This window comes from Pteronotus mesoamericanus, unplaced genomic scaffold (genome assembly GCF_021234165.1).
Source record: "Pteronotus mesoamericanus isolate MK-2021 breed Mesoamerican mustached bat unplaced genomic scaffold, CSHL_Meso_final scaffold_21, whole genome shotgun sequence".
Taxonomy (NCBI): domain Eukaryota; kingdom Metazoa; phylum Chordata; class Mammalia; order Chiroptera; family Mormoopidae; genus Pteronotus; species Pteronotus mesoamericanus.
In genome coordinates this window covers 6557877-6578620 of record NW_026555310.1, presented here as the reverse complement: position 1 = coordinate 6578620, position 20744 = coordinate 6557877, and the positions used below count along the sequence as shown (strand labels likewise).

General features: G+C 36.9%; 1 protein-coding gene across 1 annotated transcript in view; it reads right to left on the bottom strand.

Moving 5' to 3' along the window:
* Window positions 1–5243: 5243 nt before the first annotated feature.
* Window positions 5244–20744, bottom strand: part of RPAP3 (RNA polymerase II associated protein 3) — a 34968-nt gene continuing 19467 nt past the window's right edge. Inside the window, exons 10-17 of the mRNA XM_054591187.1 lie at window positions 18165–18286; window positions 16771–16841; window positions 16556–16657; window positions 13115–13350; window positions 11943–12129; window positions 10233–10330; window positions 9682–9782; window positions 5244–7135 (exon numbers count right to left, since the gene is read on the bottom strand). Coding sequence (XP_054447162.1) covers window positions 7050–7135; window positions 9682–9782; window positions 10233–10330; window positions 11943–12129; window positions 13115–13350; window positions 16556–16657; window positions 16771–16841; window positions 18165–18286 — 1003 coding nt within the window. The 3' untranslated portion in view covers window positions 5244–7049. The remainder of the gene's footprint in view (window positions 7136–9681; window positions 9783–10232; window positions 10331–11942; window positions 12130–13114; window positions 13351–16555; window positions 16658–16770; window positions 16842–18164; window positions 18287–20744) is intronic.

Below are 20744 nucleotides of genomic sequence, written 5' to 3'. Positions count from 1 at the left end.
AAGTCCCTACTCGTACTTTAAATTACCACCTCCCTCTGAAAAGTCCTCTTGCCGATGTCAGACCATAGTAAACTCTCTTTCGCTAAACACCTAATGTGTTCAATATATAACTGTCTTCTGTTTTATTTGTATTAGCTGTGTGAGTTCATATACTCCTATTTCACCAACTGAATATCCAGTATAGTATTAAGTGATCATTATTTGATCAATAAATATAAGTAATTTTATGAATGCATGAGTCCATTCCTATACTTTAGATTCAATTTTTATTAATGTTTTAATGTATATAGTAGATCCATGAGCACATTACGTCATGATTTCACAACATGCCACCCTTCTATACATGACAGCTTACAGGAAGTAGATTTCACATCCAAGTCCCAAAATGAGTGGCACACTGCCACCTACTGGGTCACAGCTAATAAGGCAGCCCTTAAAAGGACTAAGGCAGCTCCTAGTCAAAAGCCAGTCTAAGAAAAATGTACAGTGAGACTCTGCTTTCCTTCTAACAAACGTTAGGGGTAACATAACTAAAATCAATGTTGATCACTATAGCATTGAAAATCTTAGAGGTGACTTCAGGTGATTTACAGAAAGTTGACCTGGTAACAGGATCTTCCAAGTTCATCAAAGGAGCCTCATGCCCTTATGTGATTTTCTGAATTTCTCTCAGGCCTGGATTCAGACTCCTCTGGTGGTTAATGTTTTTGGGTGACTGGTTAGTGAAAACTTTGTCCTGCTTTGTTCTATCCAATGCAATGGCAAATCAAGTGTTGATGAGAAATGAGCAACAAACATGCCTGTTCTTGTCCCATTTCAGATTCCAGGGCTACAGTTTACTCAGCAGACTACACATCGACTTTGAAGACTGTGACTGACTAATTATCCAAATCAGGTTTTCTTGGATAGAAAAGAAGGGAGAGGCAAAGTCAAACCCCAGGACCCAATGTAACAGACATGAAACAAAAAATTAAAGCCATTTGGGGAATCACAGCATTTTCTGCATTCTTGTGTGTTTCTTGGACTTTTTCCTCTGGGAAGGTTCTCCCATTGTTCTGGAAACACATTTATGTTTCAGTCAAGCACGTCTAAAGTGCTTGCCCATTCTTCCAGGGAAGGCCTGCGAGCAGGAAGGATCCAAGCACAAGAGCTGCTAGTGAAGCCCATCTTAAGAGCGCAGTGAACCTCTGCAGAGACTGAGGGGACCATCGCTGGTTTTTGCTTCCTCTGGCTGCGGCCAGCTGGTCGGGCAGAATTCTGGACTTGAGGTGGGGCCAGGGCGGGGGGCGGTGGGGTGCTGCACAAAGCAGCAGTGTACTGACAGCAAGAGCATGGATGCCTTTCTTCTGTCCTGTAGTGTTCTGGCCACATCCGCAAATATTTAGCTGCAATGTATCAGACTGTGCCTTCTAGTGTAACCCGTGAACAGGAGGCTCGTGCTTGGGCTAAGCACACCTGCGGAGGAACAGAAGCAGGGAGAACGGCCTACGAGGCGGCCGCCGCTGGGAGGCCTGCAGCAGCAGCAGCAGCAGCAGCCCAGAGGAGAGCTGACAAGGGGCAGTCAGTACGGATTTGTGCGTGTGGAAACACTCCCTGGGCTCAGTGTTTCTGGGACCCAGGAAAAGACTGATGTCTTCCAAGGGACACAGGAAGGAGACTCAGGCTGTTTTGGACCATCAAAGGGATGAATGACCCCCTAGAGCTGGAGCCCTTGAGGATACCTGGTGACAGTTATGTAAATCCATCTGAGTCTGGTCCCTCTTGAGTCTGCATAATGGGTACTTCAGAGGACCTTGCTGTTTGGTTTACAGAAGGGCTGAAGTGGGGGCTACCTTACAGCATCCCGCGCCGCACCCTCCACTGACCTCGGTCTAGTCGTTGCTGAGGTAACAGTAACCAGAGCTCTAAGTTCTGAGTGCCTGACAGTGAATCAACTCTGAACGCTCGCCCTAGAGACCCATAGATACTTCTGTCAAGTTGCGAACCTGGGATCTCGGCACGGCTCAGGCAAAGCTCTGAGCCCGTGGAGGATGAACAGGCTTAGTCTGCCCTCCTCCTCTGTTTCCGGAGATCACTGCCTTTTCACGTCGGGATTACCCTCAACTCCACCTTGGCTTTGCACTCCTTCAGGATCCTCTTCTCCAGGGCCTGAAGGCAGGATGGGCATTAACAGATAAAATTATCTTTGCTAATGGACCAATGAGCTCATGTGTTATTTTTGAATTATAAATGGTATTGTATTATTTAATACTAATTTGCTTGGACCAAGGTAAAACTGTGCCTCCCAGGGAACTAGAATAGGTTTGTCAGGCTCTGCGGCATGCCAGAGGGGAGATGTATCTGGCACGTCTCAACGGCTGTCAATCCAAGGCTGGAGAAGAGGACACAGTCAGAGCTTCCACCACGGCCAGGCTCCCAGGATAATACTGCCTCGGGTTTTGAATTAAAACCTCTCAGTGCTATAATCAGGTCATTAGCTAGAGAACCAGACTGGCATGTCAGTTTTCTCTATTTATTGTTGAGTAATAAATAGATGAGTTCTTTGGTCCTCTTGCCATCATAACAAGCTACCACCTGCCCAGTGAGCAGTAACTAATCGCAAAGAATTCAAGGATGTCGGCACTCACGAAAGGCTTGGTACAAAGAGTAGAAAAGAGAGGATTGAATGTGGCGTAATCTTTGGGATAACAAACAAATAACAGAACTATGACAGCTTCTTAGTCTCAGCCTGGTCTTGTGTCATTACAAATGCACTATTTCACCCTAATTCAGGACCTACCTTGACTTCATAGTTTTCACTCTGATGTTACATGCATATTCAATTATCCCAGTGAGAATACCAAAATCACCATTACTTATATGGACTCCATAAACATGAAAACAATTTGATGACAGAAACAGGGAGGTGGGGAAAGTAGAAGAGAAACAGGTATCTCTGTATGCCAGTAGTTAGACCCAAGTTCTCTAAAATCAATACTTTTAAAAAAGTATTTACTTAAAAGAATATCCTATAGACTTAGCCATTTCCCACCACACACACATGCACATATAACCATATACCTCCTCCCTCTCATCCTTTGTGACTGCATTTTTGTAACATCTCTTCCTCTTCAAACTCCAGTCTGATATTTATGTTAGATCCAGGTCCCTCACCTGGAAGGAAGTACTGAAGGGAGGAAGAATTCCCCTCACACACCCTCCATGTCCCTAGAAAGACCCGGTGACGCACTAGGGAAGGGGGCCTGTGCTTGGTGTAGGAAGATGGAGCTGCTGATGTGGCCATGGCTGGGCACCGACTTTGACGGGTCCTCCCTACCTTTGAAGTGACACTTGCCCAGTGACCTCACCACCTCCCTGTGACCAAGATACAGGGATCAAGCAACTACATAGCAGGACAGAGTGAATGAGGCTCAGAACAAGACCCAAATAAACACTAATTCTTTCCCCCACGTGCCAAGTACCCAATCCAGCCACCGCGGTGAGGGGCAGAGGAGGCCTCCAGCACCTGCCTGTTGTTGGCTGACCTCAGGCAGGACTATCGGCCACACTCCCTCCTCTCACCACCTTCTCCCCCCAGATTTCAATTCTGGACAGCGTGATCAAAGACGACACACGCCTTCATGCTTGCTACACCCGCTGCATGATTTCTACGGATACTGAACAGCCCTGCTAAGAAATTAAAGTTCACTTTCACTTTCTCATCAGCCCACTCAGCCATATACATGCTATTTCCAAGAAGTCCAGAGGGTGGCAGTAATGCCAAAGAAATGTCAGCTGCTGGCTGCTTCTCCAGCTGTTCTGCTTTGTTTTCAAGACTTACTCAACTCTGACTCTAGCATGGAAGGAAGGACCTGAGTCAGACAAACCTTTGCCTCACTCCCAGCTTCACAGGGCAACTTACCTCTCAGAGCCTGTATTCTAGGATTCAGTGAGATGATAGATGCAAAGCCCCTGGCACAGTGCCTAACACACAGTAAAATGCATATAAATGGCAGTTGTATCAATCACTAAGCCTGCTTGAACTGTTAGGACCAATAAGAGAGTTCCACAGGAGAAACAGAAAATGACTATTCCCCTTAAGGTTGTTTCATGGGGGAAAGGGACAGGAACTATCTCAACACATCCTGTAAAAGAGAATTAAATTAATCCCCACTGAGGATGGAAAGGTCTTCAATGTTCAGTCAAGTTCTTTGAGCCAAATTTAAAAGGCTCTTCCTCTGGATATGTCATCTCTCTCCATAATGCTTGAATTCATTAATTCATGTATTCAGCAATTCTTTATTAACTTCATATTATGTGGCAAGTAACAGGCTTTGGAAAGTCACTTCTTGACAACACAATGCATGTTTGTAATCCCACTGATAGGAAGACTAATTTTACTTCCCACTGAATCCACACTCACCACGTCATCCATGAACACAACCCTCAGGACAGCTCGCTTCTTGGAGGATAGCGATGGTCTTTGAAATTTAATATTGGAACACGTGATTTGACAAAGGTCTTTCTGATTTGTGGATTTAACTTTAAATTCAGCAGCATATTTTATATGTCAGGCACTATGTGAGTTGTTAAAATAAAAATTAAAGCTACAGCCTCTGCCTTCGAGGATCCAGGAGTCTAGAAGGGGAATCAGACAAGAATGAGCAACTATAACAAAGGATGACAAGTGCAATGGCAGAAGCCCAAGATGCAGGACACAAAGCTCACCTAATGGGGTGGAGGAAGTTCACATGTCATCCCCAAAGAGGAGACCTCTAGGCTCAGACACGAAGGAATAGAAAGAATAACCTAGGTGAGCATGGCCCGGGCAGAGAACAGCCTGGGATCGAGTGGCCTGAGAACAGGACACAACTAGGGATTTGCAAGCAGCAGGACACTTGCTGGGGCTTGGCTGTTGGGAGATGGAGGCGGCGTGGGAACCAGATCATGAAGGGCCTGCTCTGCATTGACAAAAAACCCGGTTTTCTGAGAAGTGATGGGCAGACGCTCGAGGGTTTTAAGCAAAGTGACATGGGATTTGAGTTTTAAGCTCATTCTGGTAGCAACGATGATTTGTGACGGTATAGCTGGGAACACAGGCCGATTAGGAGAATATGGCAGGAATGCAGCAGCTAAATAATGAAAACAGGCTAACATTAAAAAAAATTTTAATGTAAATTATAAAGTAAATCTTGGGATTTATATACTTCAGGCCAAGTCACTACACAAATAACACAACATGAATACTGCAACTGCAGTAGTTCAAATAGCTATAGGTGGAGAGTTAGAAGACAGCATTTCTGAACCTGCTCTGCTATTTTTTAGCTCTGTAATCATGGTAACATTTACTATGAATCTCCTTTTTTCATGTTAAAAATGGCAATCACACACTACCTGCCCTGACTACCTTGCAAGTTTCTTCTAAGGATCATGTAAGAAAATACGAGAAAGAACTTTTTTGTCTTTGGAATACTTTTCTATTCATCTAGATCAATGATTCCAACCTGTGTGCCACAAGATTTTTTAAAACATGCAGTACTTGACTATTTAGTCAGGGGAACTGACCTCTTTTCCCTCACATTGTCAAATAAAAAAATGATAACAGCCAACACAATAGCCATCCAGTGTAAATGAATCAAAATTACACCATTTTTTGTCAGATCAGCAAATATGTATTTTTAGTGTGTCGCACAATTTTACGAAAAAGTTTACATGTGCCGTAAGATTAAAAAGGTTGAAAATTGCTGGTCTAAGTCAACTTATTACCAATGACTTGAGAAAATTTCAGGTCATTCAAAATTCAATACACATGTATAAGCTACACATAAAAAGCTAAATTTCATTGCCTGTTATGTACCATAAAGACCATTCAGTTAGCAATGCATAACATTAATAAATTCTATCCTAAGTGTACTGCAGAAACATTGAAGCTATACACATTATGATCATTTCAATAATTTATATCTGGAGAAATTACCTTTGCAAATAAATTATGATTATTCCAGCAACTGTAAGCATAATAATGATGCAACAAAAATCATCAACAGTATAAACTTTTAAATTTGACTGTACTGTTGGTGCTGATAGCAGCTACAGGATGGTAACCTAGTATATTTTCTTTTTTACAACTTGACAACCTCTAAAATTAAGTTGATTTTTAACAACATTAGAGTATGTCCAAAATGTGCTAGGCTGCACTTCAAATATTCACTAAAATTGATTCTTGCTGTCAAGTTAAATTCAGTCCTGTAAATATCAATTGAGCACCTAACCAGGTGAAAGGACTATGCTAGGTGCTGTACAAGGATGAGCAGAATACTAGTCCTGCTTTCAAAGGCTTATCGACACCACACTCACACACAACACATGCACACTATATGCTAACTACTATTTAACCATTCTTGGTTTTTAATATTTTTACACCTTGCTTTGCTGCTTTGCTTTAGATTATGTGCCTTTAGTTAACACATGATGTGGATGTCATGAGGAAAAAAGCTGAAGCATTAAATCTAAGGATGCTATGACTCTTCAATGAACCAATATAAAAAGTCTAGTTAAAAGTGTCCTTTTAACATAAATGCTAAAAACACATATCCCACAACTAAATAATTCTGTTAATGAACTGGCACAATGATATTAAAGTCCTATAAAGAACCAATCTAATTACCTACTTAATTCCCTTTATACAAATACAACTTTACTCATATGCTAATGAAGCAACCTTTTCGTTGTGGTTGCAAAACTCATGAAAATATAAAATGTATCTACAGATACTGAAAAATGTATCAATATCCAACATTGTAAATGACTTACAAAATACTGATCTTTACAAGTATACCTCATTTATATTTTTATTTTCAGAAAAAGACTTATAAATAGTTTATTTGAATATATTTCTCACTAGTTAAATCTCAATTCACTTAATAGTTAATTAACTTATATCCAAAGATATCCAAATCATACTCTCCTGTATGATTTCATTTTCATAAAAAGAAAACAAAACACTTTATTTCCATAGAAAAAAATTTACATGTGAAGGTCAGAAACGACAATTTTGGTAAAAATGGAAATCAACCACCATATCTTTTCTTGAGTTCTTCAACAGAATTACCATCCAATCCTGATTTCTCTATGTGATTGAATAATACATGTACAACTGAAAAAGAAAAAGAAGTGTCCATTTTAATTTCCATTTTAAAAACTTAAGAGAAACAAAAATTAAAGGGAATAATCTTATCTGTCAAATAAAATACTTTACATTTGAAAGCAATAATTATTAAGATTATTTATAAATTCTAATTCAGATATTTAAAAAAGCCAACCCAGGAGCAGGAAATTATACAGCAATTCAATGTTTCTTACCAGAATATTTTCCTTTAGCAGTAAAAAATTTCCCATAGACTTCAGTGACATTCTTGCAGATTAAACTTAACTCATTCTGAGCTTCCTAAAATTTTTACTGTATTTAACAAGAACACTTATACTTAGCATTATAATTAACTGTTTTTCAAACTTAAATCATTTTAGAAGAAAATTTTGTATCACTATTCTAAATTGAAAATTAGCTTACCTACCAAATCATGTTTGATGGACTAGTTATACAGTTGTATAATATGTAATAAAATAAAATATATAACCATACAGAGTTAAAAGCTCTTCCTATGAACCATGTAAAATCTTTATCTTTCCCACTACTGAATGGTCCACACTCAACCCTTTGGAACACACTGTTATAGTTCATCTTTTTCTCAACATTAAAACTAGCTCATAGTTGTCAATGATAATGGCAACAACAGGAGATAACAGCAGCTAGTGTTTACTGGATGTTTAGTTACATGCCAGGAACCATAAGTGCTTCCCATGTTTTAACTCAGTGAACAGTGGTGACCCAGCCACGATGGAAGGCCAGTCTGAAGAGCCAACCCACATCCTTTGAGTACAACTGAACTTAATCACATTATAGCGGCAAGAAATTCACTCACTCAACATGCTTATACTAAAAGGTTAGTATGTACTAAGCACTGCTCTATGCCTAAGACCTAGAAACCAGGGCAGACAAAGTTCCTGCTCTCATGGAGCTTTCGTTCTAATAGGGAGAGAAATAATAAACATGTACATGAAATACCATCAGCTAGTTATGTATTACGAAGAAAAATAAAACAGGGTAAGAATACACAGGGTGGCGAAGGAGGGTAGACAGGCAGTTATTTTAACTAGGGCTGGTGAAAAAAGGTATCTCCGAAATGCTGTCTGTTAGGTGGAAACTTAAACCGAGGAAGCAGGCAAGGTGGGAAGATACAGGGTCTGCCACAAATAATGCCCACTTTTTTATTACAAAATCATAAGCATGTAATTCTGTAACATAACAATATCACACTCAAGCACACCATGTGACAGTTTAGGTGAAATGTTCAAGTTGCTGTCCCTCTCATGCGAGACTTCCACTTACCTACCAGCCCACGCAGGCGTTACTTCTGCCAGACCCTGCATTCCAGGCTGAGGGAACAGCCAAATGCAAAGCTCCTGGGCTTAAATTAGGTCTGGTAATTCGGTTTATTAAAAAAAACACAAAGTGGTGTAACGGGGCACAGCGAGTGAAAAAAGTAGAAGATCATATCAGAATAGTAATAAGTAAGATTAATACTTCTCAAGGAATTTCAAGGATTATTTTTGATTAACTGAAAATAAAGCAGAAACGTCTTTTGGTTTAAACTCTAAAAATCTCCCTAAATTATACATCCAGTTCTCTAAGTACAACATAAAGAGTATTTCTCTTACTAAGGCTCATTCAATGTCACTGCTAGAAACATAAAGAAATAAGGAGGCCAGAGTACATTTAGCCTAAGAGGTCTAAAAGTGGTACAAATTTTTGCTATCTTTAAAAAAACTGGTCCTCTGATATTCTATGATTTTTCTTTTTCCCAAAACCACAGTATAGCCCAAAATCCTCTGCAGAGTTTGATCTTACTTAAATTAGGGTTTCCCAAAATGGACACTTTCTGCCAAAGACTGAGATAAAAAATAAGTAACAGATCTAATTCTTAGGCTCATCACCTGCCCCTCTTTACCCCTGTAATTCTACAATCCAGCCACACAGCTCATCTTTTAGTTTTCTAAACTCAGTTGGCTCTTTCCTGCTTCAGAGCCCCAGAACACCTCATTCCCTCAATCTAAAACTCCTCCCTACCTGCTTCACCGAACTGAATCCTGCACTTCTTTGAGAATTCATCTTAAATCAAACACAAGGAAATGAGCTCTCACAGAAGCATTATATTCCCGGCGGACCCACGCCCAGTTACAGGTCCCATGTGACAAGGAACCTTTAATTGTTCCACAATGGCAGGAGTTCAACCATTCTGTTATTACTGCATTTTCAAGTAGGACAGACCAGGCTCTAGAGCAGGACTGCCTAAGTTTAAATCCTGGCTCTGACATCCTAGCCACATGACTCCATCACATTCCTCACCTCCCCATGCCTCAGTTTCTGCCTTTGTAAAAGTGAAACGATAATCATACCAACACCTCATAGTGTTACTGTCAGAATTAAAATGTTTAACTTTACTTAATTACAATTAATTTAAATTTAATTGTATGTACCTTGGACATAGTACACATTCAATAAATGTTTGCTATAATTTGTTTAAAAATTAAGGAATAATATAAGACTCAGAGATATTGAAAAGCTTTCTTCACAGAACTTACTTTTCTTCTCAGATTCTGACATAAACATCACTGCCATATCAAACCTTTTTAGTTCAGAAAGCCGTTGTAAAACTTCCAAGATGAGTGGTGGCTTTTCTTTCCTGAAATAAACCAAATATCATACAAATGACCCATTAAAAGTAGCTCATTTAAGTATTTGTAATTATATATAAATAAGGTCTTCATTTATCTTTTGCCCTGAATAAAGTCTTTAAGAGCCCAAATGAAGAAATTTATCAAGTCAATTGAAGAAATTACAATATTCTCAAATGTGAGGCTTAGCACAGACATTATTATTTTATTAACACTTGTCAATTCCATACACTATTTTTCTCTTTTAAAAAATTAATCCTTTTTCCTCCTATTTAATCATTTCTCTTATTACTGCTTGCACTTATCTCTTTACAACTTCTGCAATAGTAAAATTTTCTAGAGAGCTAATTTTGCTATATAGAAGGTAGTAATAATATCAAAACAAATGAATTTCCCAAACTACTAGAAACAGCACAGCACTACAAGATGAAAGTATAATTGAAAAAATTTCAACTTACTCAATGTAAAAGTCATGCAGAATTTTCGTGATTTGGTTGAACACATCTGGATCTAGGTTTTTCTGAAACAACTTAGGATATAAGGATGGTTCAATTTTCTTGGGGAAAAAAATAGTTAGAAAATTAAATTATGGCAACATTCACATATAAATTACTTATATAATAACTGCTTAGGTGACTATAGTAAAGAGTACTATGCCCTCACTTGTCTGGCTCAGTGAATTGAGCAATGACCTACGGCATAAAAGGTTACCAGTTCGATTCCCAGTCAGGGCATATTCCTGGATTGCAAGCCAGGTCCCCAGGTGGGGGCATTGAGAGACGCAACCAACTGCTATTTCTCTTGCACATCATGTTTCTCTCCCTCTCTTTCCCCCTTCTTTCCCCTCTCTCTAAAAATAAATAAATAAAATCTTAAAAAAAATAACTTCTATACATTTGCATTATTGGGGGTGAAGGAAGTCACACCAAAATGTAATTAATGAAAGAAGAAAGAAGGTTAGAGGAACTGTAAGATAATCACCCTGTACAAGTCAAAGAAAAACCTCATGAAGAGAAGTACACCACCCTAAGAAAGACAGGAAACTTGAGAGCTCTAAAGGGACAATAAAAAGGGAGAGTTTAAAAAATAAAATTATATGAGATAATATACATTTGGAAATAAATGAATACTGCATAATTATAAGGGAGTATTACTATAATTACACTGGAGAAAAACTATGTTAATCCATTATTTGGTAAACTTCATGATTTCTTTTCCTTTGAATAAATAAAAACTCATTTTGAGGAGAATGGTTGCCTAAATATTGCAAGTATTACTTGCACAAAGAAGACAGTCAATGTATTTTAGCTTTTGTCCCATCTTGAAGGATGAAGAATTAAGTGGAAGTTATAATATATGAAATCAGATTAAGTTAATTTTAGACAAGAGATTTCAAAAGAGAACCTAATTCCAAAGGTTTCCTGGTTGCAAATACTTAAAATGGTCTGGCCAGGGTGATATATGTGTCAGGCAAGGGATAATAAGAGCAGTTTCTATAATCATATTATATAAAAAGCAAATATAACATTATTATACAAGGGGGGATCCAAAATAACAATTTATTTATAAAAACTTGTGTATTTATTCTTACATGCTTAAATTTCAATCACCTTCAAATTACTCTTCATTTGACGCAGTACACCTATTAAGACTTTCTTCCCACTGTTCAAAACAGTTGTTGAACACGTCGATTTTAATGCCTTTTAGTGCTTCAGACATTTTTTAGTTTCACCTCCTCCACAATGGCAAAACATTTCCCTTTAAGGAATTTTTTCACCCGGGAAAACAAAAAAAGATGCTCAGGGCGGGATCAGGTGTATAGAAGGTGGGGCATGGCAGTCATGCCGTTTTTGGTCAAAAACGGCTGAACACTCAGTGCAGTGTGGGCAGGTGCCCTCATAAATCACCCATCACGAAACAGGCAAATGCACTGAAAAGAGTCTTCAAAAAAAAATTCACTGAAGCTGAACACAGCCTCTCCCGACACCAGCTGGCACACTGATACAGATGGGTTCCTAGAACACTCACCCAGCAGGGGAAGCCTGCACTACAAGGGGCCTGCCCTCCAGAAGATAATTATGGGGTTTTTTGGGTCCTCCCCCATAAAATGACAAAGACATTCTCTGACCTTTAATTTACAATAGAACTACTAGCTTCCTCTGTCTTACCTTCAAATACTGATACAACATTTCTGGAGAACTTTTCAGTTGTCTAAAATCAGATTCAAGCTGAAAGGAGTTTGTAGGAACTGGAGGAAGAACAGCTGTGATAAACTGAGCCGGTATTTTGTCTACCTCTATAGAAATCTTCTCACTGAATGACTGACATACATCCTGTTTCAAATTAACTTGAGGTCTCAAATATTTCATAGACACAAAACAAAAAGAACAAAAATTAGTCAAAGCTTATATAAGAAAACAATAGAGACTTTTAAATTTCTGATTTTACTAATACTACATCATCTATTTACATTCTAAAAATAGTAAATTCTTTTAGCTGATAATACATTTTTTGCAAGACAGATTATCCTTCTGCAACCTGTCAGGCTACTAGCCCGGCCACCTTTTGAGCTCACCACTTCTATACACTGCATCACTGCATCACACATGCTTACGACTCAGCCCTTCAGAAATCTGAATAATCATTTTCAAGAAAGATAGTTTGAGAAGGAAGAAATACTTCCTCCTTTAGAGAAAAAAAAACCCTACCTATTTAATATTTTTCCATAATCCATACTCTCACTTTAAATAGAACTACTACTAAAATTCAAAGTTTAAGAAAAATCTTCTAATAGGATTGTTGAGTGCAATGCAGAACAGATGAATAAAGTTTCAATACCCCCAAAAAGCCTAGTCTATATTTTCATATTCTCATCATTAAGGAAACACATGACTATTTTTAAAAATTCCAAACAAAATTTAAACAGCCCACAAATAATCTTAAGTATGAATGGCTAGAGTAATGTTAATGCCTGAATTCTACATTTTTTAGAAGCTCCCTTTTAATAAATTAATTTTTTAGCTGAATTAAGAAATGAAACAATATACTACCATTCTAGAAAAAAATGAACAAAATCAATTTGTTAAAGATAGTTTCTTAGGATCTCTAACTTCCCCCCAATGGTAAAGGGCCAGTTATCATTCCTTACGCAAAATGTCTCTGAAGAGTAAGAACAAAAAAAGAAAAAACCAGAACATGAAGTTGAGTAGTTCAAAAAATTACAATGATGAGTACAAACCAAAACTCTCATTGATAATATCAATTTTCTAGTGGAATTATTAAATCCTGGGTCTGGATTTACAATTCTAGAGATTAACAAATAAGAGTTATTTCCACTTACTGCTGGGCTGAAGTATCACTGATTTCTTCTGTTTTCAGTACTTTTGCTTTTGGGATATCACTTGTGGGCAAAAGGTCATCTTGGCTTGAATTTTTCTTACTTGCAGTGCCTGTGGTTGCTATTACATTTGCCAGATTAATAGGATTACTCTCTGGAGCAGCAGTAGTGCTATCTGGCACATCAACAGTCTGTATCAAATGACCAGTTTCTTCAATAATAACCTTCTTGAGTGGTTTCTAAAATAATTAAAATCAATTCCTTAAATCAACACATAAAGGTTTTCTATTTTAGGGTTACAAATTAAAAGGTTTCAGTGTTCTTACAATGTCCCAATTATATGTAAATTCAATTTGATGGCTAGACAGACTTAGGAGTTATATGCTGTCTGAGAATACAAATAAAAAGATGCTTAGCATCTACCACATGCTGGTCTAAATGGGGGAAAGAATATGTGTATGTAAATAATTACAAGGCAATGGGATACACACCATAAAAGGTGAAAAGACATAACTCTACGAAAACACAGATGAAGATAAACACTGGCATCAGCGGGGACTTCACAGAAAAAGTACACAAGAATGATAATGTGGAAGATAATTACAGTATGGTGAGTGACAGGTGCTAAGTCCAATGGGGCTGGTGCAAGGGGAGGAGTGATGGAGACAAAGCCTGCAAGGTTCCTTAAGAACAGCTTATAAAGGGATTTGTGTGCCATGCTAAAGAGTTGGACTTTATTCTAGAGGCAATAAAGCCAAGAAAAAATTATGACCAAATTGACAGCAATGTTGTGGCCTAATGGAAGGCAAAAAGAACAAAGCCAGGCAATAATCAGCATTCTGTATGAAAAAGACCAAAATTAAAACCTAAGCGCATTTGCTATATAAGCAGCAGCAGGATAAAACTAGCCCAGGATTAAAGGTTTGCCAAAAAATATTCACAAATTCAGGAAGTATTTGACCATAATAATGGTTTCTAATTTAATAAAATAAATTTCATTCACTATTTCAATCATTACAGTGTCAAACATTTTCAATTTCTTCTGAAGTTTACATATTGTGCTTATTTTTAACGATAAACTTTCTTCAGTATACTGCAAGTGTTCAATCCAATTGTATAGTTGAATTTTAAATCAAAAAAGTTATAAATATTAAAACCTTTGCCCTCGCCAGGTGGCTCAGTTGGTGGGAGTGTCATCCCATACACCAAAGGCTCTGGGTTCGATCCTCAGTCAGGGTATATACCTAGGTTGCAAGTTCAATCCCTGGTCGGGGCAAGTATGGGAGGCAACTGATGAAGTTTCTGCCACATCCATGTTTCTCTTTCTCTCTCTCCCCCACCACCCTCTAAAATCAGTAAAAATATACTCAGGTGAGGATTAAAAATAATAGTCATTCATCCGTTCACTCATTCATTCATTTTAGCAAAAACTAAAAGATCAGGGAAAACTTTCACTTACTACAACCCTATCAGGGAACCCCAGGCCCTAGCTGAGCTTATCTGTATCACTGGTTTCCCACACTCTCTCTGGAAATTTGCCCAAAGTACTCCCAAGCTGCCAGCCCTTAAAGCACAGGCTACCTTGTCCTAGCCTCTAAATTGACTGAAGTAACCAACCCTAGAACTCTCTCTCCACTTACTAGATTTCCTTCCTTCCCCAACCAACTTCCTCAGTGGCCAGGTAGACTGACAAATATATCTGAAAAAGAAATTAACACTTGTTTCACCTGACACTGCTTTAGTATTAAATGGATATTATTCCTTTGATCTCAACTAATCTGTGAGTTATTCTGAACCTTGAGAGACAGGATCACACAGGTACTGGGTAACTTGCCTAGGATTTGGAAGTTTATAAAGAGGGGGACTCAAATCAACTCTTAAAAAGCATTATGCCAAACTGTGCCTTTTGTTTTTACATAATGCTCACATTTTTTTTATGGAGGCCTATTATAAAAATAAACAGCTGTTTCCCCTTTCCCACTAGGATAGTAACTTTGTTTGTGCTGGATCACTTATACAATGGTTAACACCAGATTTCTCACTGCAGAGAGGTGTTTTGTTTTGAAATTGTACAAGAGACTTAAATTCATGTTGCATCCTCACAACTATTAATATAAATTGATTTTTAAAGTGAGGGAGGAGAGAACCCCACAGATTTATAAAAGCTGCTGAAAGTATCTTGGCCACGGGACATTATATACACAGGTATTTGCTATGTAACACGCAATGTTTTATAATTATGGACAGAACAGTATGACAAAGGCTTTCTTAAAACCTGTGAATTCATTTCTGTGAAGAAGTCTTACAAAAATGTAGAAATTTAATCACCTTTACTGAAAAGAATAGCAAATGAATATAATAAATGAAAATGAATATAATGTTATGAAAGCAGTCTCAGAAAATTCACAAATAAAGTCACAGTAAGAACACTGGGAGAAAGAAAAAAAGAACACTGGAAAAGTATTGAACTAAGGATTCCTGTATCTGCTACTAATATGAAATATGAGCTTGACAAAACAATCAATTAAATATTCTTCGCCTCTCTTTGTGAAAAAAAAAAAGAATAAAAATATCTGCTCTGACTTCTTATAAAGTTGTTATTTCTCTCACAACAACATCCATGCATAACAGTTAACTCTAGGGGGCGGCAAGAAGATCATAATCAGTGAGGAGCACGCAGGGAAATTTGCAGGGAGCTGATGCCTTTCAATTTTTCGACCTGGTTGGTGGTTTCATGGTTGTTCACTTTATAATTACTCTTTAATTCTTAACTGATCTTGTGTACTTTTCTGTATGTATTTTATCTTTCTCTCTATATATAATATATAAAACTGTGTCAATGATAGAAACTACCTTAGAATCACATTATATATTTGCCTTAAATGAGTTCAATTTTAAAAGTTCAGCACAAAACAAACTTCTGAATTCACGCCAGCTACTCTTTTTGTTCCAATATTGCAGGAAAAAACTTGGCTTTGTTACTTAGTGAAAAACAGTATGGTATACCAAAAACAATATGCAGAACATATTTTAAAATACAATCTCGCCTATACAAGATTTTGCCTAAGTGCTGATTTTAGATCTAACCCCACATAAGATGGAAAACTATTATAATACAACCCCAATGTCAAATAAGAATAATAATAAAACATTCTTAAGTATTACCAAATGCAACACTGCTTTAAATTCCTTTAATATCAGAAAATACGTGGAAACATTTAAATTTATGGTATTAAACTAAAGGTACTTTAGAAGTTACTCCAGAATTTTCAATAGCTCAATTGTTCCCCCCAATGTTATTACATCAATAATCCTAAAAAGTATTTTTAAATACTCTAAAAATAGCCCTGAGAAGAGATTTCAACATTTCTTTTAAGAGATTATTAATTCAACAACTTCCATCTCCTATTCATACCACACTGATATAAAAAGTGCTTTACTTACAGTTGATCCAAGACGAGGTGGATTATCAACAGGTTTTATCACATTCTGCCTTTGAGTAGAATCAAGAAAGACATCATCCCACTGTCCTTTCTCAATTAATTCCTTGAAAATAAATTTGTAATGACTATAAAAATATTCTCAAGTTAATTATGCAACAAATAAATCTGTTTATGCTGCAGGAAATAAAAGCACACTTCAGTGAAAAAATACATTACCTTTTTAATTTTGGAAAGTTCAGTTACTGCTTGTTTATTTCCAGGTTCCAGAAGTAAGACAGTTTCAAAATCTAAAATGAATTTTTAAGAAATATAATAAATTAGTGAAAATACTTTATAAAGTTCAAGACATGATATATTTAGTTAGTTTAGTAATCCCATGTTTATCTCAAGAAGCTACAAAAGCGGTAAGCAATAACAACAGCTAACATTTACTGAGTGCTATTCTTTGTATGAATTCTCACATATCCCTCACTAAAACCGCACTTTACAGATGATACAACTGAGGCCTAGAGGTCATCCAAAGTTCACACTGTTAACAAATGGCCAGGTAAGATAGAATCTATGATAATTCCATATAATGAGATATTATTCAGGCTTAAAAAGGAATTGAATTGTGATACATGCTACAACATGGATGAATGGATGAGCCTTACACGACATTATGCTAAGTGAAATAAGCTAGACATGAAAGGACAAAATACTGTAATTCTACTCATATGAAGTACCTCAAATAGTCATATTCAGGGATAGGAAATGGAATGGTGGCTACCAAGGGGCTGGAGAAAGAGAATGGAGAGTAACTTTTTAATGAGCACAGTTTTCAGGATGAAATAAAAGAGTTCTGGAGATGTATAATGGTGATGGTTGCACAAGCTAAATGTACTCAATATGGTTAGAACAGTAAATTTTATGTTCTGTGTATTTTACCATAAGGAACAAACACATGGGCTATAGCTAAAGCCAGGCTCAGGGAGAAACTGACAGGTTTAAATGCACATATTGGGAAAGAAGAAAGACTAAAAAACAATTATTGAAGTATTGATGTTCAGAAGTTAGAAAAATTGCAAATCGTAAACCTAAAGACAGTTGAAGCAAGGAAATAAAGAGCAAAAATAAATGAACAGATAATGAACAAATAAAATAAACAGAAAACATACACAACAGACACAAGTAGGTCCTTCAAAAAGACGAACAAATACTTAAAAGACAGATCATGGAAAAATAAAAGAACACATAACTAGTATCAAGAAAAAAGGGGAGGGGGCATCACTACAGACCTCACATTATCTTCTACCCTAGCTGGTGATCCCTTTTTTTCATTCTTGCCTTTTTCTTGCTTTTTTTCCTTCTCACCTATAGTTCAAGTCTTTCACTAATTTTGACTGGCAACTAGCCAGATTATACTATACGCTATTAAAAGATAATCAGGTCTACCACAGAAGCTGCATTCCTTCAAATCTGCACACTTGTTTATGATCTAAATTGCAAAAGAAAATGTACTTCTCTAAGTTCTGTATCCTTGAGCCATGGCAAGGCTACACAACCTGCCTCTGTAACTTGGGAATCTCATCAGGATGAGTGAGTGCCATCTGTTATAGAAAGAGTCATACCTTGTTTGGCCTCGTTTAATTTTCCCAAAAATGTTCTTGCAGTTCCTCTTCTGGCAAAAGCTTTAGAATACGAGCCATCTAATAAAATAGCTTGTGAGCAATCTTTTTCAGCCTCTTCATATCTATTAAACATGATACAATTACCAACTGAAAAATGCAGCCTCCAGAAAAACTTCATATAAACTGAGTTTCTAATATAAAAAGCATGCATATAATTTCAATTACCAACCCCCAAATCTGTGTTTGAGGGGGGAAAAAAAACAACTGTAAAATTTTATATTCTCACCAAATCTTGGAAGCATCTGGTAAGGAGGGAGAAGGTACCAGATTAAAGGAAAGTCAGAAAAGGATGGAATTAGGATGGTAAAATATGAGTAGAGCAGACAAAAGAACAGCGCTGCTGGCAGTCTATTTTCTCTCCAACCCTCAATATGCCCACACGCTATGTTAACAATGATAATTGGTATTAATTTTCTAATAAAACTTCATTAACATTTACCTGCAGTACACATCACCTAAGGAAAAACAATCCACACAAAACATTATGTGTGAGAGTATATCCTCTGACACTTTATTCATAAATTGTACTCCGTCATGCAACCAGTCAGTTCAGTCTGACTGGGTACTGCTCTATGATAGCAAGCAGCTAAGGAGAGCTGAAACACAAAAACTTGAGACCCTCGTATATATTAAAATTACATTAATGAATTATTGCAAATTTATCTGGCATGATAACAGTATTGTGGTTATGCATAGATTATCCTTTATGGATGAAATGTCATGTCTGCAACTACTTACAGTATTTCAGGTGGGATAAAAGCTGAAACAAGTATGACCAAAAAAGGTATGGCCTTATGAAATTATATGATTTGGTACCTAGAGCCTGTTTTAATACTTTCATGAAAATCTGAAACAAGTTTCATACTGAAAATATTTTTTTAAAACAATCTCCTATGATTACATTCTCCTCAAGGCCTAAGTGAATACTATTCTACCCTCAAAACAAGCCCTAATGTGAACAAAATCAGATTTTCTAGTAAACGTAAACATTTCTGAATTCTTTCATTCATTTTTATACAAGAAAGGTCTGTGTGTGTGTGTCCATGCCTGTATCAACGTATTTCCTACCTGACTGATTTACCATTCTCCCATTCATGATACTTGCACAGACCCCACACTGTTCAGGAGAAAGTCAAGCTCCTTCGCAGAGCACAAAGTCAGGGGCCTGCCTGCCTCTCCGGCCAGATCCTTGCCATTATCCCCTGCATAACAGCCATAACTCGGACCGCTTACCCTTTCTAGAAGTTACCGAGAAATTTCCCACTCCTAAGTCTTTGAACCTCCACTGGGACACACTCAACCTACTTTTTCACCTCACAAACTCAGACTAACCCTTTAGATCTCAGTTCAGTTCAAATTCTTGTTTGGAACGTTGCCCCTTTTCATATTCTTCATCTAGTTTGTAATGCCTGACAGCAGTCACCATGAGTACAGAAAACTTCTGCATTAAGTGTGAATCTAAATGATACACTAGACAAAAAATACAAATAAGTCATATTTAATTTAAAATATACCATTAACTTGTTATAATATACTAATGTGATTACCAACTAAAACAGTAAAATAATACAGTAAATCAGAGCTCTTATAAATGTAGATATAAGTGGTGATTGTGGGAGGGGTAGAGGTAGAAGAGGGTATTATGGGGATAAATGGTAATGGAAAAAATACAATAAAAAGCGAACTATTAAAAATAAATGAATAAATGTAGTGTAATCTCTCACCTATTAGAAGGTATTATTCTTGGCATTAGCCAAACCTAAGAATCCAGGTCTTACAATTTTTAAATCATGCACAATTCTTAAATAGCAAACACAAAATTTTCATAAGCTAGAAAGACATGCAATGATCTTTACTCTGACTAATCAAAATAATGTATCTCTACTTATGTCTATTAGTTTTAAGGAGGTTAAATATACAACCTAAATTTAATTCTACAACAGGGGTTCCCAACATGAGGCCCTTTGAGAGATGTGAAAACTTGGATGGGAAAAATATTACATCCTTATTTTCACTTACTTTTAAATAAAATTTTGCTTTTCTTTCCATTAAAACTGTAGTAACAAACCACAGTAGTAAAAGCAGATATCTCAAAATACTGTTTTCAGTATTACAGTAGCAACTTAACCTGCTACTTGTTTGCATGTGGTTGTCAGAACTCCTGTTTCAGATGTACCATATCATAGCTAGCTAACAGCTGGGCAACTCTATCCTTGGTAGTCAATCAAATGCCAAAGAGTAAAATCATATGTTATAACACTAGTAACATAATCATCAACGTTGCTTTCTGAGTATTCCTTATCTACAGTTATTGGTTAATCAATATGTAGAAAAATGTGTGAAAGATCACCCCAAATTCTAGTGTCCTTATTCAAACCTTCACATTACTGTCTTTAAAAAATTTTTAATTTTAACTTGTCTATATTTCAAATAGTTTCTCATTATGTAGTGTGCTTTAAAAAGTACACTTCAATATAATTGGTTTCCTTTATAATCCTAAATATGTAATTATACATTTAA